Source organism: Thamnophis elegans, chromosome 4 (genome assembly GCF_009769535.1).
Source record: "Thamnophis elegans isolate rThaEle1 chromosome 4, rThaEle1.pri, whole genome shotgun sequence".
Lineage (NCBI taxonomy): Eukaryota > Metazoa > Chordata > Lepidosauria > Squamata > Colubridae > Thamnophis > Thamnophis elegans.
This window is the reverse complement of record NC_045544.1, coordinates 98,076,759-98,095,980: the sequence shown is the minus strand read 5'-3', so window position 1 is coordinate 98,095,980 and position 19,222 is coordinate 98,076,759. Positions and strand designations below refer to the sequence as shown.

Here is a 19,222-nt window from a genome sequence, read left to right as displayed (position 1 = left end):
CACAGCCGACAAATGGTGTTCTAAAGTCAGCTGGGGATCCAGGAGGACTCCCAAATTGCGGACCCTCTCTGAGGCGCGTATAATTTCAGATGAGGGGCAGGAGTTCTCCCCTATTGCTTCCCTTGCCATGGCGGGCTCTCCAGGGCCCTCATTGGCCAACCAGGCCGACTTATTTGCATGTCCATCAGAGCCAGAGGAGGTGTTAGCTCCTGCAGGTCCTCTAGCACCCTAACAGTCAATCATCCAACTTCCCACAAGGATCTGCCCTGCGGAGGATTGAGGCCCCAATCTTTCAGTAGAGATGCAGGAGGTTATTGCCAGGGCCATTACCCAGGGGATAGAGGCAGGCATGTAGCAGTGGGCCAAACGCCCACACAAGTCCTGCCCTAACCCGGCCCAGGATTCATCCCAGGAGGCTCCTCTGACCCAATGCCCATCTTTTCCCCATTCCTCACTGGACAGTGAGGATTCGGCCTGGGAGGAGGACATCCTTCCTGACCCAGAGCCTGAGTTCTCGGGGGACGAGGGGGCTATTCCTGACAAACCCGTGTTTACTGGTTTGTTCAAGCATGCCCATTTCAAGACTATCTTGAACAAGGCTAAGGCCTCAACCCATTTGGATTCTTCTCCCCCAGCTCAGACAGCTCCTGATCCCATGGACGTTAGTGAAGGCCTCTTTGAGGAACCGGTTCAGGCACAGGAAATTGTGCCTATTCTAAAATTATTCCTCAATGTAGTGCAGAAACAATGGGTGCAACTAGGCACCCTCGCCACCCCTAGTAGTAGCGACAAGAAGTTATACATGGGGGATGCGAGTCTGGAGGAATTACTGAAGCTACCTCCTGTGGACATGCCAGTAGTGGCTCTCACTTCTTCTTCACTGCTGTCCCCTGATCTCTGGAGAGGCTCAAAGCGGAGGACAAGAGAGCAGAGAAAGCCTGCCACAAGACGCATCAGGTGGCGGCTTGGGCAATTAAGATGGGCGTCTCTGCATCCTTCCTATCCAAGGCCTCTCTTCTTTGGTTGAGGCAGCTGCTTGCCAAACTCCCGGCTGGGGACACCAAATTAAGACAGAATGTCAATAAGATCATTGCGACGACAGAGTACACTGCTGACGCTACCCTGAATGCTGCTAAGTTTGTGTCTAGGGCCTTAGCCTCCAACGTCACCACCCGTCGCCTTTTATGGCTTAGACATTGGAACGCTTCTGCTCCATTCAAGGGGGGCAAGCTCTTTGGGGATGCCCTAGACCCTGTCCTTATTGAAAATAAGGACAAAAAGAAAGTCATGCCCTCAGTTACTAAGAACTCTAATCGCAAGAATTCCAATTTCTATAGGAGGCAGCCCTTTCAGAACACAGAGCCTTCCCCCAGCTCCAGCTCCTTTTAACGTCCCTACTTCCAGGGCACGGACAGGTCCCAGGACTGTCAGCCCTTTTGTGACAGGGGCTGCCAGCAGACCTTTTCCAAACATCCCTTTTGCGGGGGTCTGACTCCAGGCCCTGATATAAGTGACCCTCAGCGGATGGCTCCCATCGGAGGACATCTTCAACTGTTCCATGCCCAATGGGAGTGGATCATGTCAGACCGGTGGGTCCTACAAACGATACGCATAGGCCTGACTTTACAATTCATCTCCTGTCCTCCTCGACACTTTATTCGGTGTTCAACTCCCTCTTGCCCAATCAAGAAGGTTCTCACGGATTCTCGATCAACTGAGAAAAAGTCATCTAGAGCCGACCACCAGGCTGCAGCATCTTGGCGCCATCATCGACACCGTGAGCTGTCAGGTCTCTTTGTCACCGGAGCAGATGGCAAGCATCAGGGACCGAGTGCAGCAGGTACAGCAGTCTTCTCAAGCCACAATAGTGCAGATGTCCCAGCTCTTAGGCAAAATGATTTCTTGCCTGTCCTTCATGCCTTGGACGCAGCTCCATTCTCGGCGGCTCCAGTGCATCTCTTATCTTACCAAAGGGTCAATTGGAGCAATTCTCCAGTGTTGATTCCTGTCTCACCATGGGTACATCGTTTCCTTAAATGGCGGCTGTCCCCCGCCCTGGCAAAGAGCACCTTCTTCAAGGAGCCGGCCCATCTCACCATCATGACAGACACCAGCCTCTTCGGCTGGGGAGCTCACCTCCACAACCAAATAGTACAAGACAGGTGGTCAACAGCCGAGGCAACACTCAGCATTAATTAGGTGAAGTTGAGAGCAGTGAGACTCACCCTTATTCATTTCTACAGTGGCATCCAGGGACATCATGTGATGATTCTTGCGGACAATGTGGTGACCAAGGCGCAAATAAAGTGCCAGGGGGGCACACGATCCAGATCCCTGATTGCGGAGGCCGAACGCCTGGGAAAGTGGGCAGAAAGGCACTTGTGCTCAATCCAGGCAGAACACATCTCCGGGGTAAACAACATCCAAGCAGATTTGCTGAGCAGGGCCACGGTCAACCACTTGGAGTGGCACCTGCATCTAGACCTGTTTTACCAACTGTCTCAGAGGTTCGGCTGGCCACTAGTTGACCTATTCGCTACTTTGGAGATCATGCACCTTCCCAGGTTCTTTGCCAGGTTTCAAACCCCACAAGCCGAACGGGTCAACACCCTTCACTGTCCATGGCCATCAGGACTGCTAATTGTGTTTCCGCCATTGCCTCTTCTCTCCAGGGTGATCCAGAAGATCCTGATGGAGGAAGCTGAGGTCCTGCTTGTGGCTCCTTTTTGGTCCAAAAGAACCTGGTTTACCGACATGGTGAGTCTATCCGTCAACCCACCTTGGCGGATTCCCCAACACGAGGTATCTCTCAGCCAGGGGGCGCTTCAACATCTGGAGCCCCAGTGGCTACAACTAGCCATCTGGGACTTGAGAGGGACCTCCTGAGTAAGGGCAGGCTCTCCACCAAGGTCATTCACACCATTCAGGCCGTCCAGACGGCCTTCCATGACCAGGATATATGACGCCACCTGGAGGTCTTTCGACAAATGGTGCACAGCGCACGGAGTGGAGGTGACCTCAGCTACGGTTCCACAAATATTGGACTATTTGCAGGATGGAGTAGACCAAGGCCTGGCGCCTAACACACTCAGACATCAGGTGGCTTGTCCACAATGCTAGAACCTGAAGAGCACTCATCCCTTGGACGTCATCCCATCATCCTTTGTTTTCTGGGGGCGCAACCAACCTGAGGCCTCTAGTTGTCCACAGGTACCCATCATGGGAACAATGTCGTGTTATGGGCCCTGATAGGCCCACCATTTGAACCACTATGGTCCACCAGTCTCAAACACTTGACATTTAAGACCGCCTTCTTAATTGCCATCACCTCTGCGTGGCGGATTTTGGAGTTGGCAGCCCTGTCGGTTTGGGAGGACTTGTGCCTGATACAACCTGATAGGGTGATCCTCCGACTGGACCCAGCATTTATCCCCAAGATCAACTCCTGGTTTCATCGGGCCTAGGAGATCATCCTCCTGGACTTTTGTCCACATCCCAAACATCCTAAAGAAAACAGATGGCACATGCTAGATGTTCGCAGAACGCTATGTAAGTACATCAAATGCACGGCTGCATTCAGGTGTTCTGAATCGTTCTTCGTGTCTTTTCAACTTGCATTCCAGGGCCACAAAGTTTCTTCTCCTACCATCGGGCATTGGCTACAGGCTTGCTTTACCTTTGCCCATGTCCTTCAATCCAAATCAATGCCATGCCATATCACCGCACATTCTACAAGAAGCACCGCCACCACGGCGGCCTGGGAACCCAGGCACCAATAGAGAAGATTTGCAGGTTGGCAACTTGAACTTCCTTGTCTCCGTTTGTTTGGAACTACAAATTGGATAGATTTGCTTCTGCAGAGGGGGCATTTGGGAGGCGAGTCCTTCAGGGCATTCATACCAGTGGAGAGACCCTGCACTCAACATTGAATTGAATTGAATTGAATGGGTTTATTTATAGGCCGCCCTTTTCCCTCAGGACTCAGGGCGGCTAACAACTCATAGGGAGGGGAGTACAGACAATAACATATAACATTACATATAATTAAAAAATAAACAACATTCATCCAACATTCGAGTGGGGGCAGATCAATCTCTACCCCCAGGCCTGGCAGGATAGCCAGTTCTTGAGGGCTGCGCAGAAGGTCTGAAGGGTGGTGAGGGTACGGATCCCCACGGGGAGCTCGTTCCAGAGGGTCGGAGCTACCACTGAAAAGGCTCTCCTCCGCGTAGTGGCCAGCCGGCACTGGCTGGCAGATGGCACTCGGAGGAGGCCTAATCTATGAGATCTAATCGGTCTCGAGGAGGTAATCGGCAGGAGGCGGTCTCCCAAGTACCCAGATCCACTACCATGGAGGGCTTTATAGGTGGTAAGAAGCACCTTGAAGCGCACACGGAGATCAACAGGTAGCCAGTGCAGCTCGCGGAGGATAGGTGTTATGTGGGTGAACCGAGGTGCACCCACAATCACTCGCGCGGCCGCGTTCTGGACTAGCTGAAGTCGCCGGATGCTCTTCAAGGGCAGCCCCATGTAGAGCACGTTGCAGTATTCCAGCCTAGAGGTCACGAGGGCGCGAGTGACTGTTGTGAGTGCCTCCCGATTCAGGTAGGGTCGCAACTGGTGCACCAGGCGAACCTGGGCAAATGCCCCCCTGGTCACAGCCGACAGGTGGTGATCAAAGGTCAGCTGTGGATCCAGGAGGACTCCCAAGTTGCGGACCCTGTCTGAGGGGTGTAAAATTTGGCCCCCCAGCCTGAGTGATGGAATGCTAGCCAAATTGTTGGGAGGGAAACACAACAGCCACTCGGTCTTTTCTGGGTTGAGTACAAGCTTGTTAGCCCGCATCCAGTCTCTAACGGCCTCAAGACCCTGGTTCATCACGTCCACCGCTTCATTGAGTTGGCACGGGGCGGACAGATACAGCTGTGTATCGTCCGCATATTGATGGTATCTTATCCCGTGCCTCCGAATGATCTCGCCCAGCGGTTTCATGTAAATGTTAAATAGTACGGGGGACAGGACCGACCCCTGCGGCACCCCATGTGTTAGGGGCCTCATGGTCAATCTCTGTCCCCCGACCAACACCGACTGCGACCTGTCCGAGAGGTAGGAGGAGAACCACTGCAGAACAGTGCCTCCCACCCCCACCTCCCGCAGTCGTCGCAGAAGGATACCATGGTCGATGGTATCAAAAGCCGCTGAGAGGTCAAGAAGAACCAAGATGGAGGGATGACCTCCATCCCTGGCTCTCCAGAGATCATCGGTCAATGCGACCAAAGCGGTTTCTGTGCTGTAACCAGGTCTGAAGCCGGACTGGAAGGGGTCCAGGTAATCGGCTTCCTCCAAGGACCGCTGAAGCTGGTAGGCCACCACCTTCTCAACAACCTTCCCAATAAAGGGGAGGTTGGAGACTGGACGATAGTTGTTGAGTACAGCTGGATCCAGAGATGGTTTCTTCAGGAGGGGTCTCACCACCGCCGTTTTAAGTGCGGCGGGGAAGTGCCCCTCCTGAAGCGAGGCGGTAATAACCGCTTGGATCCAGCTCCGTGTCACCTCCCTGCTGTTAGCTACCAGCCAGGAGGGACACGGGTCCAGTACACAGGTGGAGGCACTCACAGCCCTCATGGCCTTGTCCACGTCCCCGGGGGTAACGTCTTGAAACTCAACCCAGCGCTGGTCTACCAAGTCGTCTACTCGTGCCTCGGCTGGGTCTGCAAGGGTGGAGTCCAGATCCGACCGAAACCGAGCAACTTTGTCCGCCAAGAACTGGGCATAGTCTTCAGCCCTACCCTGCAAGGGGTCCCCCGTATCCCTCTTATTTAAGAGGGAACGGGTTATCCTAAACAGGGCGGCTGGACGGGACTCGGCGGACGCAACCAAGGAGGCAATGTATGTTCTTTTTGTTGCCCTAAGTGCCCTGATGTATTCCTTGGTGCAGGTTGTTAAAAGTGCTCGGTTCGATTCGGATCTATCGGACCTCCACAGGTGCTCTAGGCGTATCCTTCGGCGTTTCCTCTCCCGGAGCTCCTCGGTGAACCAAGGAGGCCTCCGGGATCCACCACCTTGGAGTGGCCGTAGTGGCGCAATCCGGTCAAGGGACTCCGATGCTGCCGAGTGCCAGGCAGCAACCAGAGTTTCTACCGGATTGTGGGCGAGAGTGTCAGGAATAACCCCAAGCTCCGTCTGGAACCTCAAGGGGTCCATAAGTCGCTTGGGGCGGAACCACTTGGTCGGTTCCTCCTCCCTACAGTGGGGGTTTGGTCTCCGGACGTCAAGCCTCAGTAGGCAGTGGTCTGACCACGACAGGGGTATGATCTCATTACCCCTCAGACCAAGATCACAACTCCACTGCTCCGAGAGAAATACGAGGTCGAGCGTGTGACCCGCTGAGTGGGTAGGGCCCCGAATTATCTGGGTCAAGCCCATGGCTGTCATGGAAGCCATGAACTCCCGCGCCCCATCAGAGTGTTCACCGAGTGTAGGCAAGTTGAAATCCCCCAGGACCATAAGCCTGGGGAACTCAACTGCCAGCTCGGCTACCGACTCGAGGAGCGAGGGGAGGGCTGCTGCAACGCAGTTGGGAGGCAGGTACGTTAACAGCAGGCCCACTTGACCCTTGAGGTCCAACTTTACCAGCAGGGACTCACACCCGACAAGCTCCGGAGCAGGGATCTTACGAGGAACAAAAGACTCCCGAATAACAATAGCCACACCCCCACCCCTTCTCTGAGCTCTCGGCTGATGAAGCACCTGAAATCCTTCTGGGCACATTTCTACGAGGGGGACTCCTCCCTCCGGGCCCAGCCAGGTTTCAGTAATACACGCCAGGTCTGCCCCCTCGTCTAAAATTAAGTCCCGGATGAGGGGAGCTTTGTGGACAACAGACCTGGCGTTTAGCGACAACAGCCGGAGACCAGGGTCCTTGTTACTCGCGCCATCTGGTCTCGGAGTGGGACTCATAGGGCCGGAAGGAGGGATCTCTATTACGTAGCAATCCCTCCTTCCCCGGTAATGGCCAGCCCTAAAGTCCCCACCATATCTGCCCCTCCCCGTTACGACCGTAATGCTCCGACCCACTCCCGTGTCTGTGGTCCCCCCACCCACACCTATAGCTCCCGCGTTCCATGCCAGGCCCTCCGAATCAGACACACTCATTCGTTCACTCAATCAATCCCCACGTGATAGTTAAAACACAGAATACAGCAAATATAGGGCAATAAAAGTGGGCACATTCACATAGTCATACACATCTACCAGACATATCCCAAACACAGAAAGAAAGAAGAGAAGAAAAAAAAGATAGAAAAAAAATTGCGCTAAAATTAAAATTAAAGTGCGACGCCTGCCAAGGCTTGATAGGTCTTAATGTTCACGATGGCTGAAGTCCAGCTATAACCCGGGCGGGGTATTCGGGGGGATAGGTTAGGTCCTCCTCTTAACGGCCAAAAGGTCCAAGATAATTGGGAGCAACAGATGACTTTTCTATAAATTGTATTCCAGATAGAGCCCCCAAGACAATGATGGAAAGTAATAGTCAAAAGCAGCTGTACCAGCAGGCCGAAAGGTCCAAAATCCACAGTTAGAGGCGGCCAGATGATAGGGTGCCTCAATAGGGGAATACCAGGTGACCAACAAAAGGGCACCAGGGGAGAGACAGATGGTAAAGGTGACCAAATAAGGGGAGTAATCTCCATAGTCGTTATGATGATATGAAAGAGGGGTAGATACCTGGGGGGGGGGGCGTAATGGCGGCACCAAAGCCTGCTAAACAATCCCCTCTGTTGGTATCCAAGGCTGCTACCCTCTCTCTGACACGACAGTTCCCACTTTAACTCCCAGTTCAATTCAGACCTTAACAGGTAAGCTTGTAGAAAGTCCAGGGGCTCCTTCAGGCTCCTCTCCGTCATAGATAGCAAAACCGAAAGCTTGGAAAAGGCCAGGGAAAGGCTGAGATGTATCCTGATCGTCGCCAGCTGGTAAGGCGGGGGCGGGCCTCTAGGAGGAACGCCGCGGCGGGCAAAACAAACACCGCCAGCCACCCAAGCTCCTCAGTGCCGTCCGCTTTCAGCCACCCCCTCTCTAGCACCACTGTCCACCAAAAATCCAATTTCGGGGCCTCTCCCGATCGAAAACTTTGTAGCAGAGTCAAAAGACGCTGGGCGCGTTGGAAACCGCCAGGGAGAAGCGCCGTCAGCGTGTCGCCATTTCCTCTGTTGTTGGGAAGTCGGAGGACTACCAGGGGCGATCGAGCAGCCCAGGGGCCGTTCAGAGAGCCGTAACCCTCCGGCAGCCACCTATTCATAGCCCCCGAATCCCCCTCTATCTTTAGGATTCCCTCTCGCACCTGTTCCGACTAGGCTCGGTGATGTTTCCTGTATTTTTCCGTCCACCTAGCCGGAGCAGAGACGGGCTAGCAGCCATTCGTGGTTCGCACATGCGCAGGCCATTTTCTTTGCTTAAAAAGGAATGTAACAGCTTCCTGCCCTAGTAACATTTAGCTTGGGTATGTCCCATGCTTGGACTCTCCAAGCAGCACACAGGAAAATGACCATGGGCTTATCTGAAGGGTCGTTTTCTGTGCGCTGCGAGGAGACTCCAACCCCATCCTGGGGTCTGTCTCTGCTATTCGTCACAGACTCTTTTTGTACTGGCCATATGGACTTCGTTGCAGACTCGTTTTGGATTTGTTATATGGACTTTGTTAGTCAACTTCTCAGCGCGCAACAGTTCCATGCCTTCATTGAAAAAAACTGAAGACCGATCAGCACCAGAGGCGTGGCTAAAGTTTCAATTCAGTCCTGGGCAGATTGACTGTATTTAACCCATGCTTGGACGACCCTTCAGGTAAGCCAATGGTCATTCTAGGAGCCTGGGGAGGGCAAAAAAGGCCTTCCCCACCCCGGAGGCCCTCTGGAGTCGAAAACAGCCCGTTTGCTGACTTGCTGACTTGCTGTGGTTGGACCAGAAGATCCTTTTTTCGCTCTCCCCAGGCTTCAGAGCCTTTCTAGGAGCTTGAGGAAGGTGAAAATGGTCTCTCCCACACTCCCCGAGGCTCACCAGAAGCCGAAAACAGCCTGTTTCCCAACCTCTGGTGGAACCAGAAGGGCTGAAAATCTGAGCTGACCTCACATGCCCACTGATATGGCTCCGTGTGCCACCTGTGGCATGCCTGCCATAGATTCACCATCACAGCCATAGAGCATTGTGGGGACTTAAGTTAACACATCATAAGAGGTAGAACTAAGATCAAACCCACCCACCCCAAACCCATTGTTAGATTCTGTTATCAGTTAGAAAACTCAACACATTCCCATGACATTTGGATTGAGATAAATCTTGAATAACCTGACTTTCATCTCTAAGCTGGTTTGCCAATTGATAGTTATTGTCACTGTACGTATTTACTTTTGCGTCTTTTCTGAAGTTCTGTTGCTCTCTATATACTCATCGTTCCAGCTTTGTCCCCATTTTCACTCAACCAATTTGGTTCAAGCCAGTTAGAACCAGAATGGATGGCTCTAAGGGAGAGAACTTTCTAAAGCCAAAGGAGTGTAAGTGATGAATAGAATGTAAAGAATAAGACAGCTGTCATACTGTAACTATGCTTGATATTCAGTTAAAGAGGAAGTCCAATTGCTGATAAGAAGGTGGTGATGATTGAAAAACTGCTAATAGATAATGGGCAGACATGGCAGGATAGAGGAGGAGATAGAGAGGGGCAACTGGGGTTCAAAACAGATTGGTGGAAATCTGTATAAATACTGTGTACTTTGGCTTCTTCAGGGCCTCTCTGTTTTAAGAGTTTTATCTGTTTTTAGTGCTAAGAAAATAAAGTTTACTATGCAATTCTTGGTCTGGTCTGTTGGCTGTCCAGGTACAGCAGACCCATTGTCAGATCTAGGCTAGATACATCCTGCTAGGTCTAGGAGAAATCATGTGATCCCTCAGGTTAAGAAAACAAGGGGCCTTGTCATGTGGCTGGTCTGGCTTGGTCCTTAACAATAGGTCTGTCCCTTGTGATGAGAAGGAGGCTGCAGCTGAGATAATGGAAAGTTAATTTGCTCAACTGTGCACCATTATCACATGCTCATCCTAATTTCATCTACACAGTTCTTGGTGCCAGGGCTGGAGAGGAGCAGAGGGGCAGGCAATTGCTGGCTGGCTCTCCCCCTCTCTCCCCATCCCGCCTTCCCCCTCCTCTATGAAGCAGGAAGGGTGTTCTGGATTTGTTGTCTGCCTTTCCTTTTTTAGATGTTAGTTGAGCTGTGAATTCCTTGTTTTTGGCAGTGTATCAGGTCAGGAGCCTGGAGAAGCACATGGGAGTGCCTGCCGGCTGGATCTACATAGTAGTGCTGGGAGGTGGGAGGAGGCTGGCAGCAGCAAGAACACTGACAACATTAATGACAACAAGACATTAACCCTCCCAAGGCAGGTAAAGATATTGCCAACTTACAGAATTCAAACAGAAATAGCTATCTAATCCCAGAAGACAGCATTTTCTTCAGTTTAATAACCCTTAAAACATGACTACCATATATATACTCCCTCCCCCCCCCCCAATAGTTTTTAAAACAACTTTTTATCAACACACTAAAGTAAGACAGAACTGTGCAAGTGACATCTGCTTGATTCCCAGTGGCTGGAACTCTGCCCTAGAGCTCCAAATCTTTTGATTGGAAGCTGCCCAGAGTTGGCTAGAAGATGGGTAGCTACATAAATGTTATAAATTAAAAAGATAAACCAATCAATCAGACAGACAGACAAACAGACAGAACTGGTCTTCACTCAGAATTAGTCCCTTATATTTCTCATATAAGCAGATGGTTATTTTCACTCACTTGGGGACTAGTCAGATACTTCTTTCGGGAATATTGTTATAAGGTAAGTTGAAAGTCTGATTTGAATCTAGAACACGAGGCAATCAAACTTGCAGAGAGGGGAAACTTAATGTATTTTTAGTACACAGAAAACACTGGTGCAACTGTGCCTCCTGTCCAGCCTTTGCTGTATGGCAACATCACTGCTCTTCCAATGGTCCATTTCCATGCAGATAATAGTTTGGCAGCCCCTAATTTTCAAAATTATATATTTAATTAGATCTTGAAAGAATGTAATTAAATATATAATTTAATCTTACATTTATATCTGTTTAGAATCAGATTTGGAAGAGGCCATTGAGACCATCAATGAAGGATATGACATGAACTGAATACTTCCATTTTAATAGGCATGCTGGATATCTTTCTGGTTGGCTCATTCTCTGCCCTCCTTGATCTGGATTCCAGGCTTGAGTAACCATAGTTTTCAATATTGAATAAGTGTGGTGTAAATCTGGGAAAGCCATAGAATTCAGTGTCTCCATCATAAAGGTGGCTTGTTCCAAGTGATTTCTGATCCAGCACATCCAAGTGGTCATATGCTAGATCTCTCTTTATCTGAATATGGAGGACATTACTTCTACCCATTTACTGTATTTTTGGAGTATAAGACACACCTCCCCCCCCCCCCAAAAGAGTGTGAGAATCTGGGTGTGTGTTATACCCTGAATACAGCTTTTTTGGCCTCCTGAAACCCCACTCCCTTCACAAAAATGGACGTGCAGAGGGTTTGGGAGGCCTGCAAAGTGCTTCTGGGGGCGCAGAAACAAGCAAAAAATGGCCTGTTGTTTTGCTTATTTTTGCCACCCCCCCCCCAGCCCTCAGAAGCACTCTACAAGCCTCCTAAAGGCTATGCATGCCACTTTTTGGGGGGAAAAACAGGACTGTTTTCACCAAAAAAATGGACCATTTTTTGCTCATTTTTGTACTTCCCCAGCCCCCAGGAACCCTTTGCAGGCCTCTCAAACTCTCTGCATGCCCTGTTTTTCACATTAAAAAACAATTACCTCTTTTAAAAACCTGATGCATCTTATACTCTGGTATACTTCTTATACTCCGAAAAATACGGTACTTTGATCAGAACACTTCCTAGTCCAGCTAAGATTAATTGCTGCCCAGGATCTCACAGGATGGGACCTGTATTGCAATAGTACCTTACAATAGAACTTAGACTTAAATGTCACCATAGTGCTTTATAGCACTCTTTGGGCAGTTTACAATGCATTTGCATATTGCCCCCAACAATCTGGATCCTCATGACTGTGGGCAGAGTTTGCCCACAATATTGCATTCTAACCACTGCACCACCAGGGCTGTTAGAGTTTAGAGAGCGTATCTCAAGCATCAAATAGATCCAGAGAGTTTCCAGAGCACTCTCGAAGAAATTGCCACCAAGTGGCCTGTCTATCCCACTTAAGAGTTGCTCTGCAAGTCCTAGAAGATCTAGTATGTGACTTACTATCCTAAAGCACAATAATAGGATTCACATTTTAGGCTAAGTTATGGTTTGCTTAAGGATTGGTTTTTGAATAGGCTATAGTTTCCTGAATTCAAATATAGTACCAAGCCTTATATTGTAGCCAGAATAGCTAGATCACATGAAATGCTAAGTTAACATTGCATTATGGCCTCATGAGATATATAACTCAGAGGTCGTGCTACCTGAACCTGTCATCTCTGGGAAAGCCATCTCATAGAGGTTAAATTTATAGATTAAAAATGTCCATTCTGTAGAGGTATATACTTATACACTGCCGTGAATATGCATGACTCTTTGTAGCATAGAATTTATGGTGGGAATTTATAGTCAGTTCAGTTTATGGCTCTAGTCCCAAAAGCTTCTAAATAGATTTACCAATCAATTAAATTAACGGATATTCACAAACTTAAACATCTAATTAACAGAGAATTAAAATTACACCAACTTAGATGCAGCCTTGCTTCTAGACAAAATTTACTCATAGTTAGTGATAAGCTATTTGTAGCAAAGTAACTTCCACTCCAATGAGCTGATAAAGTGGATAGTTTTGTATTTTGATAGTGAGTATAAACAACCCTCTGTTGTTTGAAATATTGCACGTTTTGGCTTATTAATTAACAAAAGCAAAGTGATCTCAAACATTGAAGATGAATGGCGTTTTGTGCATTGAAATGCATTTGTTCATATTATTACAAAATCTGATCTTATTAGATTTACATGGGGGGTGGAAAGCAACATTGTTCTTTTAATTTATTTGCATTCAGTTTGTGCATTACATATCGACCAATATGAATTAATGACGTGTAAGCAAATGAATAAACAAGAAACACAAAGCAAAATCAAAGCATAAATTTGAAGACTAAACTTTGGTTCTACAGAATCCAGATTTGTTGTTAATCTTAGGAGCTGTGTAAACCAAATCATGGGAGATCCCCAAATAGTTATGAAAATCTTAAAGTTTTCTAGGTTTGAAAATGTGAATATCATATAGAAGTTGAGCAAGTAACTTGGAACTGAAGTAGAACATATAGGAAGCCTAGTATAGGGATTTAAAGATTCAGTATCATGTAATCAGGATTGGATGAATGATTATAGCAGCAGAATACTGGATTACTGTGAAGGGATTAGGGCAAGATATTGAGAAACCAAAATGAAAAGGTTGCATCATCTAAGATACCTGCATCAGGTAAATCTTGAGTGCTGCATCAGGTTCTGGATACCAACATTTAAGAAGGATTCAGACTTGAAAGGGATTAAGAGAAGGACAACACATACCGTATATACTCGAGTATAGGCCGACCCGAATATAAGCCGAGGCACCCAATTTTACCACAAAAAACTGGAAAAGTTATTGACTCGAGTATAAGCCTAGGGTGGGAAATGCAGCAGCTACCGGTAAATTTCAAAAATAAAAATAGATACCAATAATGTTTTTGAATATTTATTTCAAAGAAAAACAGTAAACTAGCGGTGTATTCAATGAAATACTTCACTCACCTCATGATGCTGATGTCCCGCTGTGATGATGATGTCCCGTGCAGCCGCGGGAGCGATGTCCCGCCTCCTATGACACACGGCACAGTGATTCCTATCATTGGATCACTGTACCAGAGGAGGTGGGACATCGCTATGTGGCTGCTTGCCATAACAAGGAGGAGGTGGGACATTGTTGCAGAGCGGCAGGAGGGGGAGGAAGGGGAATCGTAAGACAGCCCTGCATTACATTAGAACGTGAGGAGGGGGGATGGTGCGGTGCGCGCTGCGCGGCAAACTGACACAGAGGGAGGGGAAACTCACAGGGGCACTGGGCCATTCACGAGTGTCACCCAGCGGCATGGCCCCGCCCCTTTTTCTCCTCCATTTCGGGCAAATTTTTCACTGACTCGAGTATAAGCCGAGGCGGCTTTTTTCAGCCCAAAAAGTGGGCTGAAAAACTAGGCTTATACTCGAGTATATACAGTATTCTCAAAAGACCAGAAATATGATTCTTTGACGAGAGATTAGGAGAAATGGGTATGTTTAGCCTTGAGACCAAAAAAAAAAAAAGACTTGTCCATGTGTGTGATATGAGAATACTTGCCAATTCTGAAGGGGTGTCATATAGAAAGACACAATCTATGGTATTCCTAGAAGACAGGATATAGAATCGTGGCTTTAAATTATAGAAAGCACATCCAAGTGAAATGTTAAGAAAAAAATAATTCCCTGGTAAAGGTCCTTGCTGCCATTAAGTCTCAGATTTAGTATAAACTGGGTCTGCTGTGGAGTAGTATGGTGATTTTGAGAGCTTATTGACCTCTGAATGTTATCTTTTAATTTTAGAAGTGGCTACTGTACTGCCAGATAGTCAGAAGGAGAAAGGCTGTATTCTACTCTGGGCAATGTACTCAGTTTTGGCTTGGCTCTTCTTACTTGCGCTTCTTTTGCAGGACTCACTGAAGCCAGCATTCACTGTCACCAACCTTCCAGGGACGACGTCCACCATCCAGACAGCACCCACAACATCCACATCCATGCAGGTCAGCAGTGGGCCCTCGTTCCCCATTACTAACTACTTAGCACCAGTCTCTGCCAGTGTCAGCCCCAGTACAGTCACCAGTGCCAACGGAACAGTGCTGAAAACCACTGGAACCAGCGCAGTGGCCTCTGGAGGACTCATGCAGATACCTACCGGCTTTACCCTCATGTCAGGTCAGTTTCTTTTTTGCCAGTTGAAGCATTTTTGCGATAGCTGCTGATTCTTCTGCATTTACACTGAGCACGCTAGACCTTTGCCCTTCTTTGACTCATGAGAGGCTGGAATGGAAATGCCCAAACTGTTTCATAAAGGAGCATGGCTGAGGCCAGAATAATAGCTGGTCAAGGGGCAGGTTCTACCAGGAGAATAGGAAGTTTTAGGGAAATGGCAGTGTTGCTGTCTCTGCTGCCAGCCTCCTCGTTCCTTTGAGGAAATGGAAAGTCCCACTTTGACATTTCTGATTGTGAGAATTGTAGGGTTTGGAACTGGGACATGGAGTTTGGTCAGCGCCTTCCCTCCTCTTCCTCCCATGAAAGATGTATGGCAGCCTCTCTCAACTGGATATTCCATCTTCCAAAATTCCACTCGGAATTCTGGCATTCATAGTCACAACCCAACTGAAGGCATAAGGTTGGAGAAGGCTGCATATGATAATAACCTGGGAGGAGAGAGATTAACAAGAATCCAAGAGGGAAGGAAGGAGATTTTAAAAACATCTGGCCCTGATAAAAAGCCTTTTTTTCTCCCTCCTTCCAGCAGGTGCTCCACTCCCTCCCGGGACCCCTACCATTCCTCTCACTCAGTTACAGCCGCACTCGCTGGCCCTCTCCAACCAGCAGGGCCAGGCTGTACCTGGACAGCTACAGCAGGCACAACAGACAGTCTTCCGATTTCCATCTACAGCCGGAGGGCAGATTGTGTCTCTGACAGGTCAGCTGCACTCATATTGCTGCTTGCACATGGAAGGTTGGTGGGAATGCACGTTTTCAGGGCAGCTGGTTGACCTGTCTGGGTTTGAGTTGTCTTGTGTTTTTGGGAGGCCCTCCTAAGAGCAGTGATAGAAAGTTGGGAAAAGTTAGCTGCTAGGTTCAAATGGAGGTGTGCTGAGACAGGAGTGGAAGGTGCAAAAGCTGTTGCTTTGTCAGCTGAATGTGAGTGATAATTTATTTTAGGAGGAATAAAGACAAATATGACTAATAACTGGTAATATAGTCCCCAAAATAGAAGGCAATTCTTTCAACTGTCTGAAAGGTAGTCCTAAGAACTTTTCACCTAGCTGAGACTGATCCTTCTACACCTGCAAATCTCAGCATCATGCCTGCCATCTTCATTTTTTAAACATCTAACCATTTTGCTTCTTCTCTTGTTTGTCCAATATTGCTTTTTAAAACGATTGTCTATTTTATTGTCCAGTTAACAGACATCCATCTGTTCTTTTTTTTACTATTAAATCTTATTACTTGTTCTTGAAAAATTTAAAAGCCTGCTCTTACTTGGTGGTTTTTAGTCTTGAGGTATTGCTTACATTTGTATTCCCCCCCCCTCGCTATTGTAAGAAATAGTTCTTGATCTTTTGCTTTTTCATAATTCAAATTGTGATGACAATACACTCAACTTTCAAAGCCTACAGGCACATCTTAAGCATTCAAATGCCTAACTGAAAACAATGCCTTGTGAAGGGGGAGTCTAGATTGAAGAATTAAGACCCTGTGCAGGAAACACAACTAAATGTGGAGACACTTTCTCCTAAAGATGCCAGGATAGAGAGTTGAAGTAATATTTTAGGGCAGATTTATTTATTTACTGCAACTACAACTGTCCTCTCTGAGACAGCTGATACAAGGTTATTAAGATGAGATGTTTTCTTCTCTAAAGCCACATAATAATGTTCTTCTAGGACCGTGATGGCGAACATGTGGCACGCGTGCCACAGGTGGCACGCAAGCCATTTGTCAGGGCACACGAGACGTTGCCCTGTCAGCTCCAGCACCGATGTGTGGCTGGCCAGTTGATTTCAGCCTTCTTTTGAGGCCATTTTTCACCCTCCAGAGGCTTCCCTGAAGCTTCAGGAGCACAAAAAACCAGCCCTACGGGCAAACCAGATGTTCAGGAGTGGACTTCCGGTTTGCTCGTAGGGATGTTTTTCGCCCTCCGAAGCCTTCAGAGGGCTTCCCTGAAGACTCCGGAGGGCAAAAAACAGCCCTACAAGCAAACAGGAAGTTACTTCCAGTTTGGCCGTAAGGCCATTTTTCACCCTCTGGAGTCTTCAAGGAAGCCTCCTGAAGGCTCCAGAGGGTAAAAAATGGCACTATGGCCAAACAGGAAGTGACAGGTCGTAGGGCTGTTTTTTATCCTCGAGAGCCTTCAGGGAAGCCTCCTGAAGGCTCCGGAGGGCGAAAAATAGACCTACGAGCAAACTGGAAGTCCATTCCCGAACTTCCGGTTTGGCCATAGGGCCGGTTTTTCACGCTCTGGAGGCTTCAGGGAAGCTCCTGAAGCCACCAGAGGGCCTCTGGGGGGGGGACAGGGAGGGCTGTTTTTCCCCTCCCCAGGCTCCAAGAAAGCCTCTGGAGACTGGAGAGGGTGAAAAAAGAGCGCCAAAAGTGGGGAGGAGTGCTGGTTGTGCGCACATACACACAGAGGGGGGAAGCATGCACATGTGTGGCATGACACCCCCCCCTGCATTCCCCCCACTTTTGGCACACGAGCCAAAAAATGTTCACCATCACTATTCTAGGGCAGGGGTGAGCAAACTACAGCTCTGGAGCCGCATGTGGCTCTTTCATCCCTCTTGCTGTGGCTCCCTGTTGTTCAAAATAAGCTTCACAACTGTCAATGTGCGACACCTGCCAGAATGTGATTTATTGAGCTTTTTGACCCCAAAAGGCCAACCATGGATAAATCCAAGAAAAGAAAAGTTTCAGAAGAAAAAAAAACGTTTAATTCAGCTACATATGCTAGTTTTGTGGCTGCTCAGGAAATAGTCAGGCATGGGAAGGGTTTTATGGCTCCCTGTGTTTTCTTTTCTATGGGAAACAGGTCCAAATGGCTCTTTGAATGTTTAAGATTGCCGACCCCTGTTCTAGAAATTTTGAAATTCCTTCAAAATTTAAAGTTGCTGCTCTTATGGTGGTACAAATTCTGTGTGGTACCTTTTTGGTTTGGGGAATGGTGTTTCTGCATCAGGGCAGGAAGACTAAGCAATATTGGTTGTGACAGAAGTTTCCATTTCTCCCAAGTTGTGACTGGTGAAATTAAAATAAATGCTTATTAGGAGGGAACAGAAGGAGAGAGAGAGACCACTCACTTATAAGTGATGTAGTGGAAAGTAACTACTCTGTGGAAAACTGTCAGTATATGAAACTTAGGAAAGGAAGAGATTTTGGGGAGAGGTAGCAGGAAGGCCTTTGCAACCGTGTTTGCACAATCAGTAGCATGAACTTTTGATTAATGTTTCTAGTTGGTGTTTTCTAGCTCTTATAAAGGACTTGGTTTTCTTAAAACTTGAAATCATTTGCTGGAAGTCTATCAGAACTTCATCTTTCATTCGAAGGCAAAGTGTTGGATGGTAGCAAGTGTGGTAGCAAAGGAGATGGAGAAGACTTAAAGTGCTTAAGGTAGTCCTTGACGTACGACCACAATTGAGCCCAGAATTTCTGTTAAGTGAGATATTTGTTAAATGAAGTTTGCCCCATTTTACGACTTCTCTTGCCATAGTTGTTAAGGGAATCACTGCAGTTGATAAAGTTGGTAACAGTTGTTTAGTGAATCTGGCTTCCCCATTGACTTTGCTTGTGAAAAGGTTGCAAAAGGTGATATAGCAACGGCATAAGTATGAACCCATGGCCAAGCATCTGAATTTTGATCACATGATTATGGGGCTGCTACAAAGGTCATAAGTGTGAAAAACGGTCATAAGCCACTTTTTTCAGTGCAGCTGTAACTGAATAGTCACTAAATAAACTGTTGTAAGTCAAGGACTACCTGTCATATGATAAACGATATACTGGCATAGGTATTCATTGTGACTCTCTGGTAAAGTTCTGAAATTTGAGAGAAGTGTGTAGCCTCTCTGGCAGTCTTTAGTGTGAGAGGGAGGCTAGGCCTTTCTTTTTCAGACCTTGGCCCCCAAATCCTGCCTTACACTCTTGCTACATTGGACCCAGGACCAGTTACCAGTTTTGAATTTCTGTGTATTATTAATATATTTGTGCAAAATACACATTGTCTTCTACCCACAAATAATGGATAATCAATCCATTAATCAATTGATTATCCAAATAATGGATAATCAATCCACGCTTTGTTTAGTTTATTGAATTTTTAACATAAGATATCAATTTACAC

The 19,222-nt window shown here is 47.7% G+C and overlaps 1 protein-coding gene across 3 annotated transcripts in view; it reads left to right on the top strand.

The window, feature by feature from the left end:
* Positions 1 to 19,222, top strand: part of SRF (serum response factor) — a 77,351-nt gene that overhangs the window by 42,625 nt on the left and 15,504 nt on the right. Inside the window, exons 3-4 of one of the 3 annotated variants that reach the window (XM_032215706.1) lie at positions 14,787 to 15,048; positions 15,635 to 15,805. In XM_032215706.1, coding sequence (XP_032071597.1) covers positions 14,787 to 15,048; positions 15,635 to 15,805 — 433 coding nt within the window. Of the gene's footprint in view, positions 1 to 14,786; positions 15,049 to 15,631; positions 15,806 to 19,222 lie in introns of all 3 variants that reach the window. The other 2 variants (XM_032215704.1, XM_032215707.1) reach the window with 2 other exon arrangements.